Source organism: Styela clava, chromosome 5 (assembly GCF_964204865.1).
Source record: "Styela clava chromosome 5, kaStyClav1.hap1.2, whole genome shotgun sequence".
In the NCBI taxonomy this organism is placed as follows: Eukaryota; Metazoa; Chordata; class Ascidiacea; order Stolidobranchia; family Styelidae; genus Styela; species Styela clava.
The window spans coordinates 4,013,546-4,033,203 of NC_135254.1; the positions used below are offsets into that span (position 1 = coordinate 4,013,546).

General features: G+C 35.8%; 1 protein-coding gene across 1 annotated transcript; it reads right to left on the reverse strand.

The window, feature by feature from the left end:
• Positions 1-640: 640 nt before the first annotated feature.
• On the reverse strand, positions 641-7,387 carry LOC144422711 (suppressor of IKBKE 1-like). The gene is made up of 6 exons (XM_078112455.1): positions 6,884-7,387; positions 5,845-6,003; positions 4,704-4,845; positions 3,911-4,055; positions 2,710-2,782; positions 641-1,938 (listed from the first exon to the last, which is right to left on the reverse strand). The coding sequence occupies exons 4-6, from the start codon at positions 3,955-3,957 to the stop codon at positions 1,792-1,794; spliced, it is 267 nt and encodes an 88-aa protein (XP_077968581.1). The 5' UTR covers positions 3,958-4,055; positions 4,704-4,845; positions 5,845-6,003; positions 6,884-7,387; the 3' UTR covers positions 641-1,791.
• Between the last annotated feature and the right edge of the window lie 12,271 nt (positions 7,388-19,658).

Sequence of the window (19,658 nt, forward strand, 5' to 3'; positions counted from 1 at the left end):
CTTTGCACAAGCTAGCTGTTGGGCAATTGCAACGTCATAGGCATTGATAATAGGCTTCGCAAAGTAAAGGGACTGAAATTACAAAAATAAAAACCAGTTCCATGGATCTAATGCTTATGGACTAGGACAAGACAACTCGACCATATCGCTTGTGGTTGAACTATCATTTACCATAATTAATTCTGAAGGTATCTGAATAGCGAGGAAATTACCGAAAATAAAAATTTCATTCCACAGTATGATAATAACTATAAAATAAGAAACAATTCACTGCTTTTGTCCAGAAGTAAGACTAGCTATAGAATTCCACATACAGGGACAAGGGCAATTTTATCTGTTTTCGTCTAACCCCAATCGGTATAAAACTCTAAAATGGCTGTCAAAAGTCTGTCACAGATGTGAAAATATTCCAACTTTGCATTTCTTTTTTTTTATGAATGTTCTATTCAGTTCGATATTCATTTTGAAAACTACACCAGTTCGAATTTGTACTAAACCATTGCCTCAAGTAAGTACAGGGAGACAACCATGACCTGTGGTCTTTCCAATCTCATGTATCATCAAATGCTCAAGGTGGGGAATTTGGAAACATCAAAATTGACATTGGAAATAATATATTGTGTTCATTTGAGTGCCAACCAGAACCTCTTTAGAGTGTTTCTTGTCTAGAGCAACCCCAATAAACATTTCCAAAGCTTAAGAACCCCCTGTGTAACTGAATATACATTATAATATGCCAATCAAAAAATGTGAAACGGAAATTTGATGTAGAGTAGAGCTAAGATCTGAAGCCCGAACCCGAAATTCGAGCCGGGTCGGGCTTCTCTATCGCTTTTTTTTAAATGGGGCGTTTTGGCCACGAAAGACCGTGGTCTGCAAAAAAAAACAGAAGTTGCCTCATCAACACGACACTCTTGCAATGACAATTCAGGGATCTCCTGATTAAAATATGAAATTTCGGGTTTTCTTCGAGCCTGCAAATCCAGTTAATTAGTAGGACTCCGGCCGGGTCGAAATTTTTGAGCTTGATCTCACCTCTAATGTTGAGAAAATGAAAGTATCTCATGAAACACACTTATTATATTATATCCGTGTATTTAATTATATTTAAACAAGATAAATATAATAATATAGACCAGGGCTACTCAACTATTTTTACCGGTGGTCCGCATACAAAACTTCAAAAATATTTGGGTATGGACTTTCCAGACATTATATTTCGGCATCCTCAAGCACATGATTCCTCGGCCGACTAATGATTATAAGCTAATCAAGATTGTTTGTTATGACGTTATAGTTCTTTTCATATATATTTTTAAATCTATAAAACTGATTTTATAAAAGGAAACCACATATATGAACCACATATATTTTCTCAGTACTGAGTTTTGATAGAAACACAAGGACAAAGGGGCACTCTGGAAGTATGTGTACCAATATGGAGGTAACTAATTTTGTTCGCCTACTTTACATCAAGTTGTGTAAAGGGACTGAAACCTATGGGCAGAGGGTATATTCACTTGGCTAACACAGACATCCCGAACTCGTAATAGAACTATGATATAGAAAATCGAAATTATGAACCTGGCACACATACAGGAGTAACTTTCGAAGGAAAATAAACTTCTTCCATATTGTAATATAATAATTGTCTGGGGAGTAGTCTTAGGGGGATTCCCCCTCATGTATAACTGTCTTATCACTAGCAGTATCGTCAGTGAGCACCATTTTAGATTAATTCTCTGGTTTTTCAGCCTTTCCAGAATCTTGCTGTTCAGTGGTTATAAGTCTTCATCCAAATGAACTCTTAGATATCATCAGCATTTCTCTTAAAATGTCATTTTCTGTTTGCAATCGGGATAATTCTTCGTAATCTCTGAGATATTGCTCATCATCAACATCCGCAGCATGCCTCATCACATCAGCCATCTCGTGGATCTGAAACATGGAAAGATAATTCATGTCTTTTAAGATAAAACTGCCACCTTTTTTGTTTTGAAATAACTTGAACCTTCAGCGCCACCGTGTGACTGAATTATTTCGTTTGAATAATTATTGTCAAACCTCCAGCATTACTAATGACAGATTGCCAAGTAAGAAAGGTTCCAGTCCTTCAAACAATAGTAGCCCATCACATATTGTTTGATATCAGTGGCAAATATTTAATAAACTGAACTTGATTAATCAGGATGCCTATTTCAGTACTGTCTTAGTGCACCAGGTTAGGGTTAGGCCATAATTTCATTCATATTTTCCTTATTCTATTACGAGTTCAGGGACTGTTTGTGTTAGCCAAGTGAATATACTCTCTACCCATAGGTTTCAGTCCCTTTACACAACTTGATGTAAAATAGGCGAACAAAATTAGTTACCTCCATATTGGTACACACTATTTCTACTATACTATAAGATTATACATAAAAAGGCTCAATGTTATGCAAGGTTACTCCCACAATTTTGTGGTGGTCAGAGGGTTAATCGTGCATATATTTACAGCGATTAGGGGATTTTTGGCAGGCAATACCTTATGAATTTAGTTATGGGACTAATAACAGTTCTTTTACATCAAAACCAATCCCCATAATCAAATTTGTGATAAACTGAAATGTGGGACCAGGATTGTGGGCCAGGGTAACTGAAATTGTGGGGTAACCAAGCAGTAAAGCACTACGACATAATTGAGGGTTAGAATAACCTTGGTCTCGTTACCTTATCAATGAGTTCCATATTCTCTTCTTGATATTGTTTTTCTGCTTGATAAGCATTTTCAGTGATCTGGATGCTGAAAACGAAAGATATAAATAAATCTAAAAATGCTGTCAAGCCACGGTTCATTGATTTTGTTGAAATATTTGAATCCAAGTAAATCTTAGTAATTATTCATTGTGAATATTATTCAGCTATACGGCTTTGGATTTTTAATATTAATTTACAAATACTATAATGCAGGTGTGCGCAACCCGCGACTGGCCCATGGGCCAAATGCGGCCCACAAGAGTGGCAATTTTGAATGATATGCGGACCGCGAAATCAGTTTTCAATTAAATTTAATTTGGTACGGGTGAGTAATTCCAATTCCTGTGCGTTGCGAAGCCTATATCTGAGTCTAGTTAATACATGCCTACGACTTTACAATGCCGTAGCAGGTTTCGCCCAGTTATTTCTATCTGGACCTCCTGTATTAAAGGTTGCACACCCCATGCTATAATGTGTTCTTCTTAGCTTTTAGAATTGTCGCTCCAATATGCCTAATCCACTGGTTCTCAACCTTTTTGGTGGAGTGGAACCCCATTGGAACATTCCATAGGCTCAAGGTACCCCAGTACAATACTTAACACTAATACTTGCAAAACATAGTAAATTTAAAGTGTAGCAGGTCTGATAATAATGTTAAACCTAATAAAAAGTATATTTTGTTCGAAATACAAGTACAAGTATTTGATATTATTCAAACAATATATAGGGTGTCCATAAAGTCGTAAAATTTTCCAAAATTGGAAAGAAATTTATCGATACCATATATTGTTTCGGCCCTCACAGATGTAATAAATGGAAGTAATAATACTTAACTAATTACTGGTTAAAAAATAACAAACCTGGTTGAGATCAACTCACTTCATATTGAAATTGTAAGGGGACTTCATGGACACCCTGTACATATATTATATAGTCTCTCACATTTGAATGTAAACTTATGGAGCCGCTGCACTGAACTGGCCAAAACCTAGGTTAATAACCTTAATTTGCCATTTCTACTGGAAATAGGATTGTTCGTGTGAGAACGATGTAGTATTCTGAAAGAATGGAACTTAAATTAAATGTTTATTAGTAATAAAACAGCCATTTTATAGTAAAACAATAGGCTTTCCTGTCCCTGAGATTATGAAATACATTGACAAGATCCACATACTTTTGGTGCTTTGTAAATTTCATCATCTGCTGTCTGTACTTGGTCATGATAAGTTCCAACGCGTTCTGGTGGTCGGTCAAACTTTGTCGCAATTCATCGTTCTCATGTTATAGAGACCGAATTGCATTATTTTTTTGCTGAATACCTTGAAGATAAAAATAGGAATTTGGCAAACATAATTTTGTTCCCATCAGAAGTATTATTTACAATTTTGGATCAATATTTATATTTTTTCTCTTCAAAACTTATACCTTTTAAAGCAAAGGCCTGCAACATTGTTTGTCGGTTGGCTATATACCCAACTTCATACAGTTAGCCGGGCCACACAAAAAATTAGTTTATCCATGCGAAAAAGGCAAAAGAAGATAATATGGCCGTTGCTCAGCCTTACAGTATTACAGGCACCGGCATAACAGCAAAGATTTAAGGCAGCGAAAAGATGTATTTTTAACCACGTGAGCGACTTTTTAAACATAAACTGTTGGATTCAGATTTTATGCTTGATGGGGAGAATCCGAGCGTGGACGAGGGCCACACTGAATGGCTTGGTGGGTCGGGTTGTGCCCCGCGGGCTGCCTATTGCGCACCCTTGATCTAAAGTAACCACTAATTTTAGACTAGTTCTTGATCAATTTCAAATTGAATTTTTCTGTTCATGCAGAGTTTGGTACAAAATAAAAAACGATCAATTTATGTCCGGAAATATCATACAGGCAAGTGAGGATAATAAAATAAATATTGCGTTACAAACATGAGCAAAGCTAGCACTGGTACTTGTAAAAATTTGTCGTACCTAAGACTAAAGTAGACCTTGGTCTGTGTCCAGCAACTTTGTTCAGTTCAATCAAATTTTCTTGATATGTGTTTCTCGCTTCCATCTCTTTCTTGAGAGTTGAAGCCTGTTCGACAAGACTTTCAGCAGCGCTGACATGATCCTGGGATAATAGATGAAATTAAATTATTTGGAAGTGTATGTTAGAGAGTTTGATTGTTGCAGTGTAGCCCACATAAACGCTCCTTTTTTTAATTTAAAATATTTCTGATATGACGCATTCAGCATTACTGATGTGGACAATATTTTTATGATCTGAGCATTTAAAATATTCTTAAGAGTCTAACCAGAAAATAAGATTGAAAATCATTAGTTAACTATTGCGTATCCAGGGCCCTGAGAAGTTTAAAACAATTCAAAATACTATGGAGCTTCTTTTCCCAACCAAGGTGAAATTTGAATCTGAATTTGGTGCGGAACTATTTATCATGACTATAATACTGATTTGATCAGCTATGACATTATAAACTACTTGAAGTGTAGAAAAAGCTGGAGTGTGACTTGTGCACAACAATAAGAATACCGTATTTGCTTGTTTTGTAGCCCGGGCCCATATGTTTAACCAAACTCACTAACCGTGATGATTTAAATGAGAATAACGAAAATTTTGACTTTTTCTACGCACCCCAGGTACAAATCCGCAAAAGAAAAAAAGTTTTGCGACGCCCTATCAATATTGGAACGACGCACTTGAGAACGACAGTTTGAGAACCACGGTGTTACATAATCAATGCTATCTGTTATGTAATTGGACGCCTGAGGCATGAGTGTTATCTACCAGCGCTAAAAATTCAACAGCGTTGTGACAAAACTTCTTCTTATTCCCTATTTTTCTCTACCACTGAAAAATCAGCTTTCACATCGGGCGGGTATTCAAGCACCAGCCCTTATTTATTTTTATGTTCTGTTCACACGGGCGGCTATTCAAATGGGCCCTTAATCAAGATCGGGTGGTAAAACGAGCATATACGGTATATTAAAGCTAATTTACATATCAACATTACATAATATGGGATTAGTTAGCAAGTTTTTCTTATTTGCTTTAGATACATGGTATTTTAAACCTTTAAAAAAAATTAGTAAAACAATTAACTTTCCTAACCTTGGGATTTTGAAAAATGTTGATACTTTTGATGCTTTATAAACTTCATCATCTGCTGTCTGTACTTGGTCATGATGAGTTCCAATATGTTCTGATGGTCGGTCACACTCGCAAATCATTGTTTCCATGTTGGGGAGATCGGATCGCAATATTTTCTTCCTATTTTGAAATTAAAAATGCCAATTTATTTACCACATGGGATTTTATGCAATTTATTTACAGTGCGATTTAGTAGTCCCGTAGTATGCAAACCAAAATGGCGGACACCGAAACGTAGTATGTGTACCAGGCCATAATTTCACGTACATATACTACAGGAGTCACTCGTCTAGTCCCCGAACTCGTAATAGAACTAAAATAAGGAAAATTGGAATCAAATTATGGCCTAATTCTAAACTGGTACACATATTACGTTTTGGTGTCCGCCATCTTGGTCCACATACTACAGGAGTACCTGCAATTTATTTCATGCAGAATGCAAAAACTTTTGATTTGATCAAGGTTTTTATTTCTGATCTCTAAGCAAGACAGTAGACAAGCACCCATGAAACATTCGCTTGATACTAGGCTGATTAGGGCTGATCTAGAAGTTCAAACCAGTCCATTATCGCAGTGTGTAATGTCTTGCTATTGCCTCATCCAACTAATCCTTACTTAGGATTAGCTCACTGGTGGGCCAATAATATGATAGCACCCCAAAAAAGTATATGAATGCAAGGTTTTCATATTCAAAATTTCAATATCCTGAATCAGACCCAACTATGATAGATTAGAATAGGAAAAGTAAGGTTGGACAATAACATTACAGAACCTAAAACGGGAGAAGGGAAAGAAATTCACATTAATTGCAAGGTTATTGATCCGATTGATTTAGTTGTTTCAGTCAAAACATTTTGGACAAATTTAATTTGAGCCATTTAAATTTTATTTTGTTTTCATTGCATTAATTATTTAGTTTCAAGTGTTTGTCTTGGAATGTCACAAATACAAAGAGTGAAAACAGGAGTTAGAAAATCTTGATATAAAACATCTTTCATACCCAAGACTAGAGGTTGTGTCCAGCAGCTTTATTCATTTCAATCAAATTTCCTTGATATGTGCTTCAGCTTCAGCCTTCAGGTGCTTCAAAAATGGAAGCTGACGGCTCTTGTGTGTTATATCCCTTTTTGCATTCATCTGCTTTGTCAGATACAAAATATTTTTCTAACAAATTCGCTTGCCAAGTTGATAATTCGGACAATACCGATACCGGTATCCTTTGGAAAACCGGTACGGTACCGAAAATATTTCCCTAAAGCTAAATCGGCGAACTCCAGAACTCGTTCAAAAACATCTCTGGGTATCTCTATCGCCCCTGATGGTGATACCGTCGCCATAAGAATCGGCAGTGATCACCTGAGTTCTGAATAGAGTTAAATGGTTTGTAGTGGATTCTATTTTCTACCTATCTATTGCAGTGATCACCCATAGATTTTACATAACAACAAGATGGCAAGCACCGTACTTTTACGCAACCCCGTGCAACTAACTCGTCCCATTATGGCGTCATATGGACGCCATTTTCGATCACTCGGCTCGGGTAGTGTGACGCAAACAAGCCTAATTTTAGTAGTTTTAAAAGGCTATTGGGGCAGATTTAAATCAGTAGTTATATTCCGAGGGCGCAGAAATCCGATATGACGTCTCAATCAGTATCAAACCTAATACGGGGCACTCATATTAACAACCCACGCCGCTCGGTAACAAACATAATATAGACGCAACGCACGGTTAGTAAAGTTTATTTCGATTTTCCGTAAAACTAAAACAAATATATAGGCAATGCAAGTCAACACACATATATAGCCTACGGAAAATCGGGAAAGTAGGCAAAATAGGCGGCGGTGTGGCTCAACGGGCTAAGCGTTAGGAATACGCTCGCCACCGCACCTCCAATTACTCTGCGTGGGTTCGCAGGTTCGAATCCCATGCAGGGATGGTTATGTGCGAGAGGATTGCTGGACTCCTCGCCGTCGTTGGGTGGTTCACGTAACCGCTGGTCGGTTACGGCTTCCTCCACCACCAAGTCCATGCTTCCGAAAAAACAAACAATACAGTAAAAACTAATCCCATACCCGACTTGGAATGGTAACCGGACGAGAGGCCGTGGTTCGCCATATGGATAAGTCGTCTTATCGGCTTTCCTCTCCCCCGGGATAAATATGTAAATCCTATCCTATCCTATTCGAGACCTGATGATGCTAGGGCTACCAACCGTCCCGGGAACGGCCGTGACAGTCCCGGAATCGAAGTCTGGCCTCCGGGTTGTCCGGAATTTACTGATAATCAAGGCGTCCTGATGGCGCAACCATACCTCCATGTTGATTTTTCCATTAGCATAGTAGACACCAGAGTTGGATCAATTGTAATTGATGTGATTAATTACAGTTTTTCATGTAATTGTAATGGAGGAATTTTAATTCTGTGTAATTGTAATTTGCTAACATTTTCGCTCAATTACACTTTCAATTAGACTAAACTTAGTATTTTGAAAATAGATGAACATCAAACAAACTCTCTCGAAAACTGTGTTGTTCCACTTCCTGCACCATTGTCAGAGTTTTTTTTAAATCTTTGAGCAGCACTGAGGCATGCTGTTATACCAAAATGTTATAATTATAAATGTAATTTGATATTTTTTGCGTGGAGTAATTGTTATGTAATTAAAAAAATTAAGGAAGTAGTTGTAATTAAACTGAATTGGTGTAATTGATCCATCTCTGGTAGACACACACAGTTTCACACTAGAACAGGCCTAAATGACTAAAACAAACTAAATTTTTCGACAGTAAAGGCTGGGACTGGGTCAAATGGGACTGTAGCTAAATATTGATGTCAATGTTACATTACAAATTAGCCCTCTTCACACTCCAGACACTCTAGCTGCATAATTGAATTGTAAATGTCATCACCAATGGCAGTACAACGAGAAAGAGAGATTTTATTATTTTGTCAACCAAAAAATACAGTCATCAATAAAATAGCCACAGCAAATAAACTGTTTTGGTATGGACAGGAGGGAGCGATCCGACCATACGGTCATCGAAGTCAGCTTTCACCATATACGTTGATGTGATTAAGATTAACACTGAAAGATGACCAGTGGCGAAACTTGAACTATTACGATAATATTTTTACAATAAAATTTGCGAACAAAATGAGGGGATCCTTAGGTAAAAGCAATATAATAAATTTGTGTTTTTAAAACAAAAAAACGTCGGGGGTGTCCGGTGTTGCATTCGTTAAATAAAACAATCTAAAGAGGCCAGAATAATGTGATGGAAATTCATACCTACCTGATTAATAAATTTAATGGGGTTTGGACGATAATAATCAAGAAAAAATAATAAGCTGGCTATATATACAAAGTGGATCAGGGAATGGATGTGAATGTGTGATGAGAATGTGTCTGAACGTGAAAAATAATAAAGTGCAACTCAGTGGTAGGCTTACATACACATTACTGAAAAAACTAACACACTGGATAGGGCAAGAGGAATTTTATTCATAGGTTTGTCATAATCTGAAAATGTTTAAAAAATGCATGAACTTTATATATATATATGTTTGGGATTTTTACAAACTTGCACGCCAAAAATGTTAATACTTATCAATAAGTTTTAGTAGATGGGTTTTGAAAACGTTTCTGACTCACACAAGAGGGTCAATCAATAGGAAAATTCAATAATTCACATCTTGCGAATCGTGTTTACAAAACGAAGCAATGATCATCATAGGAATAGTGAACGTTTTTATTCAAATATTTGGTGTTACAGTACGATTCATGAAACCATTATAAACGAACTGATCCTACTGATAGTTCAGAGCAATTTGGAAACATTTAAATTAACCAAAAATAGAATAATATTATCAAATAACAAAGATATGAGAAAAGAACCATTTAATTGATCAACAATAGCAGGTAAATACCTAAATATAAAAGACATGGAAAAGAAGTGCTATTCGATTGACCAACAATAGAATTTTCAACAATTAAATAACAAAGACATAAAAAAGGTACATTAATTGAAACTCCCGCAGTATGTGTACCAGGTTAAAGCTAGGCCCAATTTTTATTTCGACTTTCCTTATCTTAGTTCCATTACGAGATCGGGACTGCCCATGTCAGCCAAGCGATGGTGGCTACATATGAGTGCCTATTCGTGAAAATGACTTTAACAAATAATCTGTGTTTCTATGTTCAATTTTAAGTCTTTTAATCGATAAAAAGTTATTTAATTTGTAAAAATTTTGATAATTAAAAACAAAAAAAATAGCACCCCTGTGTTATAATGAAAGTTTTATGTTGTTTTACCCCCCCCCCCCCAAAAAAAAAAACGATTTGAGTGAAATACTTCAACCCCCAATTTAAAAAAGTTTCAAAATCCATTTTGCCTCAGCTTTGGTGTGTTACTGTTCATCAGAAAATAATAATTAGATGCCAGTAACAAAATGTGTGTTACACAGTGTAATGTGGTTCTGGACACATGCAACAGTCCACTAACTGTGCGCATGTTAACTACTAGTAGTAAAAGTAGTAACCATCAAATTGCGTCCTCTACAGTCTACAATACATCGTATGCATAAACAGAAGCCATAGTACTTCTGAGGTCATTCCTGAGGCTTAGACAGCAGTCTCGCACTCTTGTGCTGTATATGACTCAACATTATATGCTTCTGACACAGCTGGTTTGTCCTGGTGGCACCTGGACAGTCTACAATACATCGTATGCATAAACAGAAGCCATAGTACTTCTGAGGTCATTCCTGAGGCTTAGACAGCAGTCTCGCACTCTTGTGCTGTATACGACTCAACATTATATGCTTCTGACACAACTGGTTTGTCCTGGTGGCACCTGGAATAGGATGTTTTGATGGAACCTAAAACGTAGGTGAAATGATCCTTTCAAGACATTCAAACTGACAATCATTACAAATTACAGATCACTTTGGCATTCAAAACTCACTGTAGGCTTATTGTTCTTTTTTGAAATTTCATCTCAGTCAATATTTTGCCTAATTCAGGTTTTAATGATTTGAATTTTTTGATGAATTTGGCTCATCGATATTGTCTATATCCCATTTCATTTTTTCCCATTTATCCGTTCTCTTCAGTTCAAATTGATACTTTTAAAAAATGAGTCCGAAAATGGAATGAGTTGTAGGTTATAAAATGAACCTATTTTTGAAATAGCAAGCGTTCAAATTGACAGTGACTTAACTAAACACTAGGGCTGTCCAAGCGAACCAAATATTCGAAATCGAATCGAAAATTATTCGAATCGTTTTTCGGCTAATTTTCGAATCGCTAAAATTAGGTACCGGTACATAGAGCGGAAACCACCTTTACGGGATGTTTTTCATCGGGCAAGCGGCGGCGCTCCGAGCTCAGACTACCCTCGCTCCCGGCTTGCTTAATTGGTTTCCCGATATTTCTCTCGCCTTCATTTTGTGATAAACATGTCATTACTAATGCCCGCCCGGTGGCACATGATTAGCCATTCCATGCGTGGTCATCATAACAAGGTATAGTCGATCGTGACGTTTTTGAGAGAGAACAAGGAGAAAAAGGAGACAATTTAGAAAACGATAGTTCCATAAATAGAATCGATTTGAAGCTGTTGAGTTAGTTATCATAGGAACATGGTACAGGCAACTCAAAGCTGAAACAGGTGTTTTGGGATCCTTATGATGGCAATACCTTCTTTAAATGGAATTTGTAATTTCTCATGATGGCATTACTGTATTATCCATCTATATACCAAGACAAATAATTGCACTCTTGCATTTTGATGGCTGTTGACTGTACACTAACAATATTATAGTCCTCAAATAATATTGTCATCAAACTAGCTTGGAATTTTTAAATGCAATTTTGAACTTGAGCAACAGTTTTATCTATATTGATGGTTGTTATTATTTTGCTGAAATTTACACAAAAAAACAAAGACTAGTGAATAGGATTAAAATAGCATCTACAGGCTTTATATGTCCTACTAAAACTGAATCCATCAAAATTGAGATTGCAATTTTTGAATAGTGCAATTTTTACTCTTAACACTCAACAGTTTTCGAGACCCAAATTTTGGAGTTCTCCAATTTTTTTGACCAGTTCATACAAGCGTGTGATCTCCTTTGATGCACATACGTTACCACAACATCGAAGGGCAGGCGTTTATTGTATAATAGAGACAGATTTACTATTGCGCAATAATATTCGATTATTCGGTTCGATTCGGCGAAAATATCCGATTCGATTCGAATCAAAAATTTATTCGATTTTGGACAGCCCTACTAAACACGCATTCAGTTTAGAAGATCAGAATTCAAAAGATAAAGCATTATTTCCACTAAGCTCCGAATTGTCTATTCATATTGCTGCTAATTAGGCTACTATGAATTGTTGTGACCGCAGGACTCCAAGCAATCATGACAGTGATTCTTATACATTCAATGCACTGATTTCTGACTTTGCATTACTTAGGATGATTTAAATACAGTTTTCCTAATCTGACACCTGAAGCCAGCGTTTAGAAAATCGTTGTAGTTCAACTTAACTTTAGATACCGGTAACTTTTCTGGGCTAACTTTAGTGAGTCGGATGGGCAACGTGATATAAATAATTAAATGTGACATCATCCTAAAACTCTGTACATCCTGCAAATTACTAGCCTGTCTTTCCTGATGTCAGTTTCACATTAGGCCATTCGTTTGACTAACCTCACACAACGAAATGCCAGGGTCGGATTTCCAGCCTCTACAATTTATTCCCCATTCGTTCCTTCACTCGGCATCTGATGATAGCTTCAAGAGTTGCACTGTTTGCTATTCCCGCTGCAATTAGACGCCGAGCAGCCTATAATTTTATAGCAGAAGTTACCAGTCTAGCCGAGGATCACGCACAACCACCGTAACCTCGCAGGCGACGTTAGTCGAAAATGGCGGCCAATTTCCATTGTTGCGCAACTCAAGTATATATGGGCTTTGATCTCGTGATGTTCGAATCCCATGCCGCATTGATTATGCGGGAGAAGAATGCTGGACTGGTGGCTCACGTAACGGCTGGTCGAATGGTCGAAGTTTGATGAATCTTGGAATGTTAGATTTGAATGGGGGATTCCCCTGTGAACAATAGCGTCACCAATATATAGTTAATCTAATATTTATATTTGGAACATTTTTCAAATCATGAACACCCATTAAATCTAGAAAATTTAGGGAAAGGATTGAATGAAGTTAGATTGAAAATATGTCGGCTTTGTTGCTTATTTTAAGCGGGTCAATTCGGAGCAGACTATGATCGCACTGAACAAAACTCAGCGCTATAAGCGGCCACTAAAGAACTTATTCATGACATGAGTGTACCAACTTGGTCCAATTTTGACTATGCTAAATCAACATTTGTTTGACTAGATTCTTTAAGAATCATCATGTTTCCTAATGTGCGGTGGCCATAAAAGTTTCTGTCTATCATAGTTAGCTTCACAACTCTGCGAAACTAGAAGACACAGCATGTCCCTACATAGATAAACATGCACTATTATTCCCAAACCAGTAATAACAACAAACTAGTTATTCACGAAAATTTTGGATCATGTATGCCCTAACAATCAGAAGCGATGGCTCAGTAGTTAACATGTATTACATATGATTGATTCCATGCACACCACCTCATCTAGGGTGTAATGAATTGAGTAGACAATATCGACCCCAAAAAATATTTAGGTTGTTTTAATAAAATTAGCTCTTTACAAGTCAGTGTCTGCTTGCCCTGTTGGGAGTGAAAACATGAACAAATATTGCATAAAATTTCTATAGCATTTTATAGATTCTCTAATATATTGAAATTTGAATTGTGATATGCGTTTGTGTGCTTTTAAACCGATCTCCATTAATATGAAGGACATATTTCATGCTGAATGGATTGTTGGTTAGTGATGTTTGGAATAAGAGGTAGTTTATTTTTTATAACATGTTTTCGTGTGTCCACTGCGAACATGACTATGGACAACAGGTTTTGTTTAGTATTGCTGGAAATCTATTGCCTTGCTACAAATATTTTTATTACAAATTTCTTTAAACTTCATAATTTTAGATTGCATTTGTCGTCATGTTGGGTGGATATGGTGGTCACATACATATTCAAATTCATCCTAAGTTATGTTTGCTCTCCGTGTGGTTTGCTGTTGTGACATTGTTTTGTATTATAAGATCAAAATTAAATTCATTGAATGATTAGCTCCATATTGTCTTGTCATTGCTTTTTTCTTCTAGGCAAGCAGAATACTGAAATACACGAAAATTTATTCTTACAGATTCAGATGATTTATTTCTAACATGCAAGAATAAACACGAAAATTAAAGAACATAAACACAAAAAATGACAAACGTGTATAATGATAATCGTAAGAAATGTAATTATACACATAAGAATTCATACAAGTGAGAGATTCTTAACAATAGATAAGGAGTCGCGAAAGACTGTGGAAGTCATCTAAAATTTTGAAGGCTTATATACCCTTAGGTCACACTTCATTTCTGATCATTTATTATATGATACTCATGGCCTCCAAAAAATTTTAAAATCACTTTATCAAATTTTTGTCCCCGCCAAATATGGAAACAACCTCTTTTTTGTTGGTTTTCAAAGCCTCTACAGAGTTGTAAATAAAACACATGCTTGTGATTGAAGTTACTTCCAAAAGCGAATTGATATTTGAATTTGGTCCCAAACTGTTGAGTTTGCATTAAATGTGAGTAAAATAGATTTTTGATTTTTTTTATGACATTTTTCTCATAAAGATTGTTGCCCACCGTTCTTTTGTACTTCAACTTGTGACTATTAAAAATCTTTGTCCAAAGTAGTTTGCAAGTTTCTGATGGTAGTTCTTTTGTACTTCAACTTCTGACTATTAAAAATCTTTGTCCAAAGTAGTTGGCAAGTTTCTGATGGTATTTTATTTTGTTTTTAAACCTTGCATATATTTTTCATGGAATCATAGTGTTCCCCCCTAATAAATCTAATCTTTTTTGTATAGTCTTCCATGGTTTGCAAATATTACCCCTAATTACTGAATAAGTATAAGTAATAAGCTTAAGTAATGTAAAAAATTTGTTTTATTGTCTGTAAACTTCAATTGTGTGAAGGATTGATTATAAATTGTTAATTTGAAAAAAAAAATTTTTGATGGGAAGCTTTTTTCTGTGTGGGATTTCGTTGAAACCCCCAGGATTATTAGTTCTTTGTTTTCTGCTTGATTCACAACAGCTGTATGAGTGCTGGGAAAGTTGGTGGTTGTAAGTGGTTATAAATCTCTTTTTAGCTATCTTCTGTTTTACTTACATTTTTCCTTGAACTGATGTACAGATCAGCAGTACAGAATTATGAGAACTACCCTGTAATAGCAGAAAGGTTAGCAGTTTTCTTGCGTTTACTAGGAATGGTACAAAACCCAAAAATGTTTGCATCATGTATGCTACAGTTAGGCCGTGTCCGAATACCGCTGATAAAAATGGATTTCCTGCAGTATTACATTTTAACATAGATAAAATACTTCGATAAAGTACATGACTATGACCTGGTAGAGTATTTGATTTTTTTTATTACCAAAATAATGCAAGCCAGCCCCTCATGATCAAATAAAAATTGTTTACATTGTTGCATATGCATGAACTAACATAGAAAACTGTTGCCGGCCAAACTTTGTTGCACAATATTAATTTGAAAATAAGATAATGTCATTTTAAAGAACTTATAAACATATCAGAGAATTAGTGAACAACAGGATATTTAAAAAGTCCAAGATTGTGCTCAGTAAATCAATTTGTATGACAAATTTAACATCCATATTATTCTTCAGATTCAGTATATTGAAATATTGGCAGCGCTACGGTGTGTCTCAGTTCTGATTACTCTGCGTGGTTTGCAGGTTTGAATCCCATGTAGAGATAGTTATGTGCAAGAGGATTGCTGGACTTCTCGCTGCTGTGGGAGGTTCGCCCTATGGTTAAGCCGTCCTATCGGCTTTCCTCTTCCCGGGATCAATATGTAAATCCTATCCTATAGCTTGGTATGAGCAAGCAAACTGAAGAAACAATGATAACAATTTGTGGGCAACTACAAAAAAAATGCCACTTCTGCAACACAGAATTTTCTAGGAAATATGAGCAACGGTCTAATTCCAGTTTTGTATTAGGTAACTGTTGTCGATAGATACCGTAAGTAGATAGATAGATAGATAGCTTCCATTGGTAGTAGGTATATCTTATTAATATCATATATTTTGTGGGCAGTTGAGCGGGATTTATATAACACCTGGGTTGTGTTATCATTCTCAAAGTGTTGACAATTTTCATTGAAATCTGCTATATTGTTGCTGCTGGAACACAGGTAAAAATTCACACACTATCAAAATACAATTGACTGCATTTTGCTTCAGTTATATTGCAGTGTCAGTATAAGTCAGTGTTTCCCAATGGTCCCCTTCCGGAGGTTTTTAGCACTAAGGGCCCCTCTGTTTATCATTTCAGGGGTATTTATAGTGTTATTATTATTGGTAGATTTCAAATCCCATTATGCTTAAACAATTCATGCTCAACAATGTGAAACACCTTGTGAAATAACCATATAAGGCAATTAAACTAGTAAGAATGGGGAGTTTTCCTGTAAAAGCAAATGGGAAATCAATTCTGCGCCTTCCTCCGACCGCTCTGTATCCCCCGGTTTGGAGCCGCTGCAGTAAATACTTTAGTGTGAGATAAATATTTTTTGATTCCAGGATACAATGAATGGCAAGGTTGGCATTAAGGAAAACCAATTATCCAAAATTAATATGAGTGACAGAACCTAATTTGAATTGAACTTAGCGCTGTTGTCTGAACCTTTCAATTTATAGACTAATAGCGTAAAACTGATTTGATATAAAATATTACCTGTAGCAGAATACGAAAACAGCTTTTGAAGTGTACCAATTTGTGCATGTAATTACAGCATCAGGAAATTATCATATGCACTGGAAGTCTTAGCAGAGTATGTTATTGATATCTCATTGTGATTTTTGATTTGGTAAATTATTTATTACTAAATCGTCACATATAATCCTAGTATAAACTAGAGAAAAGTTGTCAAAATAGTGGGTCGGCTTATACTGTACATGTATATTTGTGATCGCACTAAAAATTCGGTTTTTACGAGCATATTTCTGATCGCATTAAGAATTCGGCTTGTTCGAGCATAACTCTGATCGCACTCAAATGAAATGACGTTATGCCAACTTAATTTTGTTCTATAACCATTTGCTGTAATAGGTACATGTGGCGTGTTACGATTTGCGGGGTCTGCTTTATAAGATTTTTTATAAATTCACCCTTTTATGGCCGTTTTCAGGATGTCGGCTTATATGTGGGAATATACGGTAAATATACCAGGAAGGAGACATCAACCAAACAGAAAATGTACATTGTCAAATTCACATACTTACATATCGAATCGCTTTTAACCCTTTCCATGCGATTTTTATTTTTTATTAAATAATCGTATTTGCTACGCCGACTTTATGCATTTGTTCCCCCACAACTAATCGATCGACTAACGAAAAAGTAATGATTCTCTGCTGCCCACTGACGGCTCGTTGGAAAGCTTATTTAAAGAGCTTGCAATTGGCGATTAAAAAAAAATTTTTTTTTTCAAAAGGGGTGGTCTGAGTCACAAACCGGATAAAAAAAATGGCTTTTTTTTTTTTGGGTGTTGAAACTTCAAACCGTGATAAAAAATAGAAATATTCGCTAAAGCCTTTACTGTTACCGCTTCTTGGTTGGCAAACAATAGCATAAAATTGCTGTAGCAATTTCGTTATCTAACTCAAAATACTTTGGTAGATGGAAGGGATAATATGTCTTCTATTACCACCCAAAAAACACCGAAATTTGCATAAATTTCAAAAACACTCCCTCGTTCCGCCGCAAATAAAATTCCCATGGTAAACGAAAGCGAGATTTACCGTCGCTTATGTTAATCTCGAAGAAGACTTCTTATCAATAAACTAAAACCCGGAAAAACTAGACCAACAGTTTGCGACCGACTGCTAAATAAAACAGTGGAGTACACCAACGTACCCGCCGCAATCTAGCGAGTTTTGTCGTGGGTACGTATACGTGCCCACCGCACGGAAAGGGTTAATAAATTTTAAGTGCTGTATTCAAAATTTAAATTTGTATGGATGCACAGTGAATTTTTAGGGACTTGGTGAATATTATTGTTAGTATTTGCTTAGTTTCATCCGGTGAATATTATCAGTATTTGCTTAGTTTTGTCTGGTGGAGAACCCTAAAATTCAACTTTATAAGAATTCTATTTTAGTCCACATCTTGAGGAAAAATATAAGAAAATAGTGGTTGCTACATTTTTCCAGTTTGACATAGCCTTTCCCATTTACACTTTGGAAGTTGTAGCCACATTGTGGTATATAAGCCAGAGTTATATTACAGGGTGACCTATGTATGTAGTTTTAGTTTTGAAAACATATATTGATTCTATGCCAGAGTTTATTTTGTATAGTATTAAGAAATTAGTGGTTGCCATATTTCCTATGTATAGCCTTCCCAAACAATAATTTGGGAGTTGTAGCCACATAAGGCTTTATAAGCCTGAGTTTGACAATTTGCCTTTTTCAAGGTTTTCATGCATGTTTTACATATGTATATGTGGCATAATGTTTTTATTTCCAATTCTATTATACAGGTGGAAAAAATATGCTTTTATCAATAACACAGAAAAAACAATAAAACATTTGAAAAAAAGAAATGGTCGAAATGCTTTGTGCAATCCCTGGCTTTTCTGAAGGCAGCAAGAATTACTGATTTGTTTTTCAGTCTAATTTTCTCATTCTGCTATGCTGTTGCCCATGGTTACCTCACCGGTACTTGGAGTCTCTTTTTTTGTATCGGTTTTGTTTTTTCGACATTTATTTTTTTAATTACATATATTTGTTCGACGTCTTTCTATTCTACATGTATCAAAGTTAGACTTTTACCATGGGTGTCGCTGCTCGATAACCAACATTATTTTTTTCGCGTCACCCTTCACCATAAAATGCCTTTTTCATGTTTTTTTCCTTGTTTTTATAATACACATTGTCCCACTACAGCATATGCGGATTGCTACTTAATCTAATTAAATCTTATTTAACAAAGCGTCAACAATTCAATGAATCAAATGGTCATAAATCTTATTATTAATATGCATCTTGTGGGTAGCACTCTTGGCCCCCTAGTGTTTTTAGGCTACCTCATTGACCTTCCTACTTCCATCGCATTTGATACCACACTATTCGCTGATGATACAGCTCTGCTCGACTGCCTCAAGTATTGTAGATCTTCAACACACTATGAATAACTCCAAAATAAAGCAAATTGAACATTGGTTGAAACTGAATAAATTGTCGCTTAACTTTTCAAAAACAAATTTCATGGCTTTCGGGTCTATGAAAAAATAAGGTACGAAAATTTCAAATTAGAAGTTGGCACGATTAGTTAGTACTATAAAATATTTGAGAATTGTCTTGGATGAAAAACTTATGGAAAATCACATGAATTACCTTAAAAAAAAACTTCACCAATCACTTGGAATGCTATATAAATCAATGAGGTTTGTTAAACTTGAAACTCCTAAAATAGTTTATAATAGTCTGGTCTTTTCAAATTTTTGACATGTTTTATTATGTTGGAATAATGCGACATAAACTGCTTTAAAACCCCTTGTTGTTTTACTTTTTATT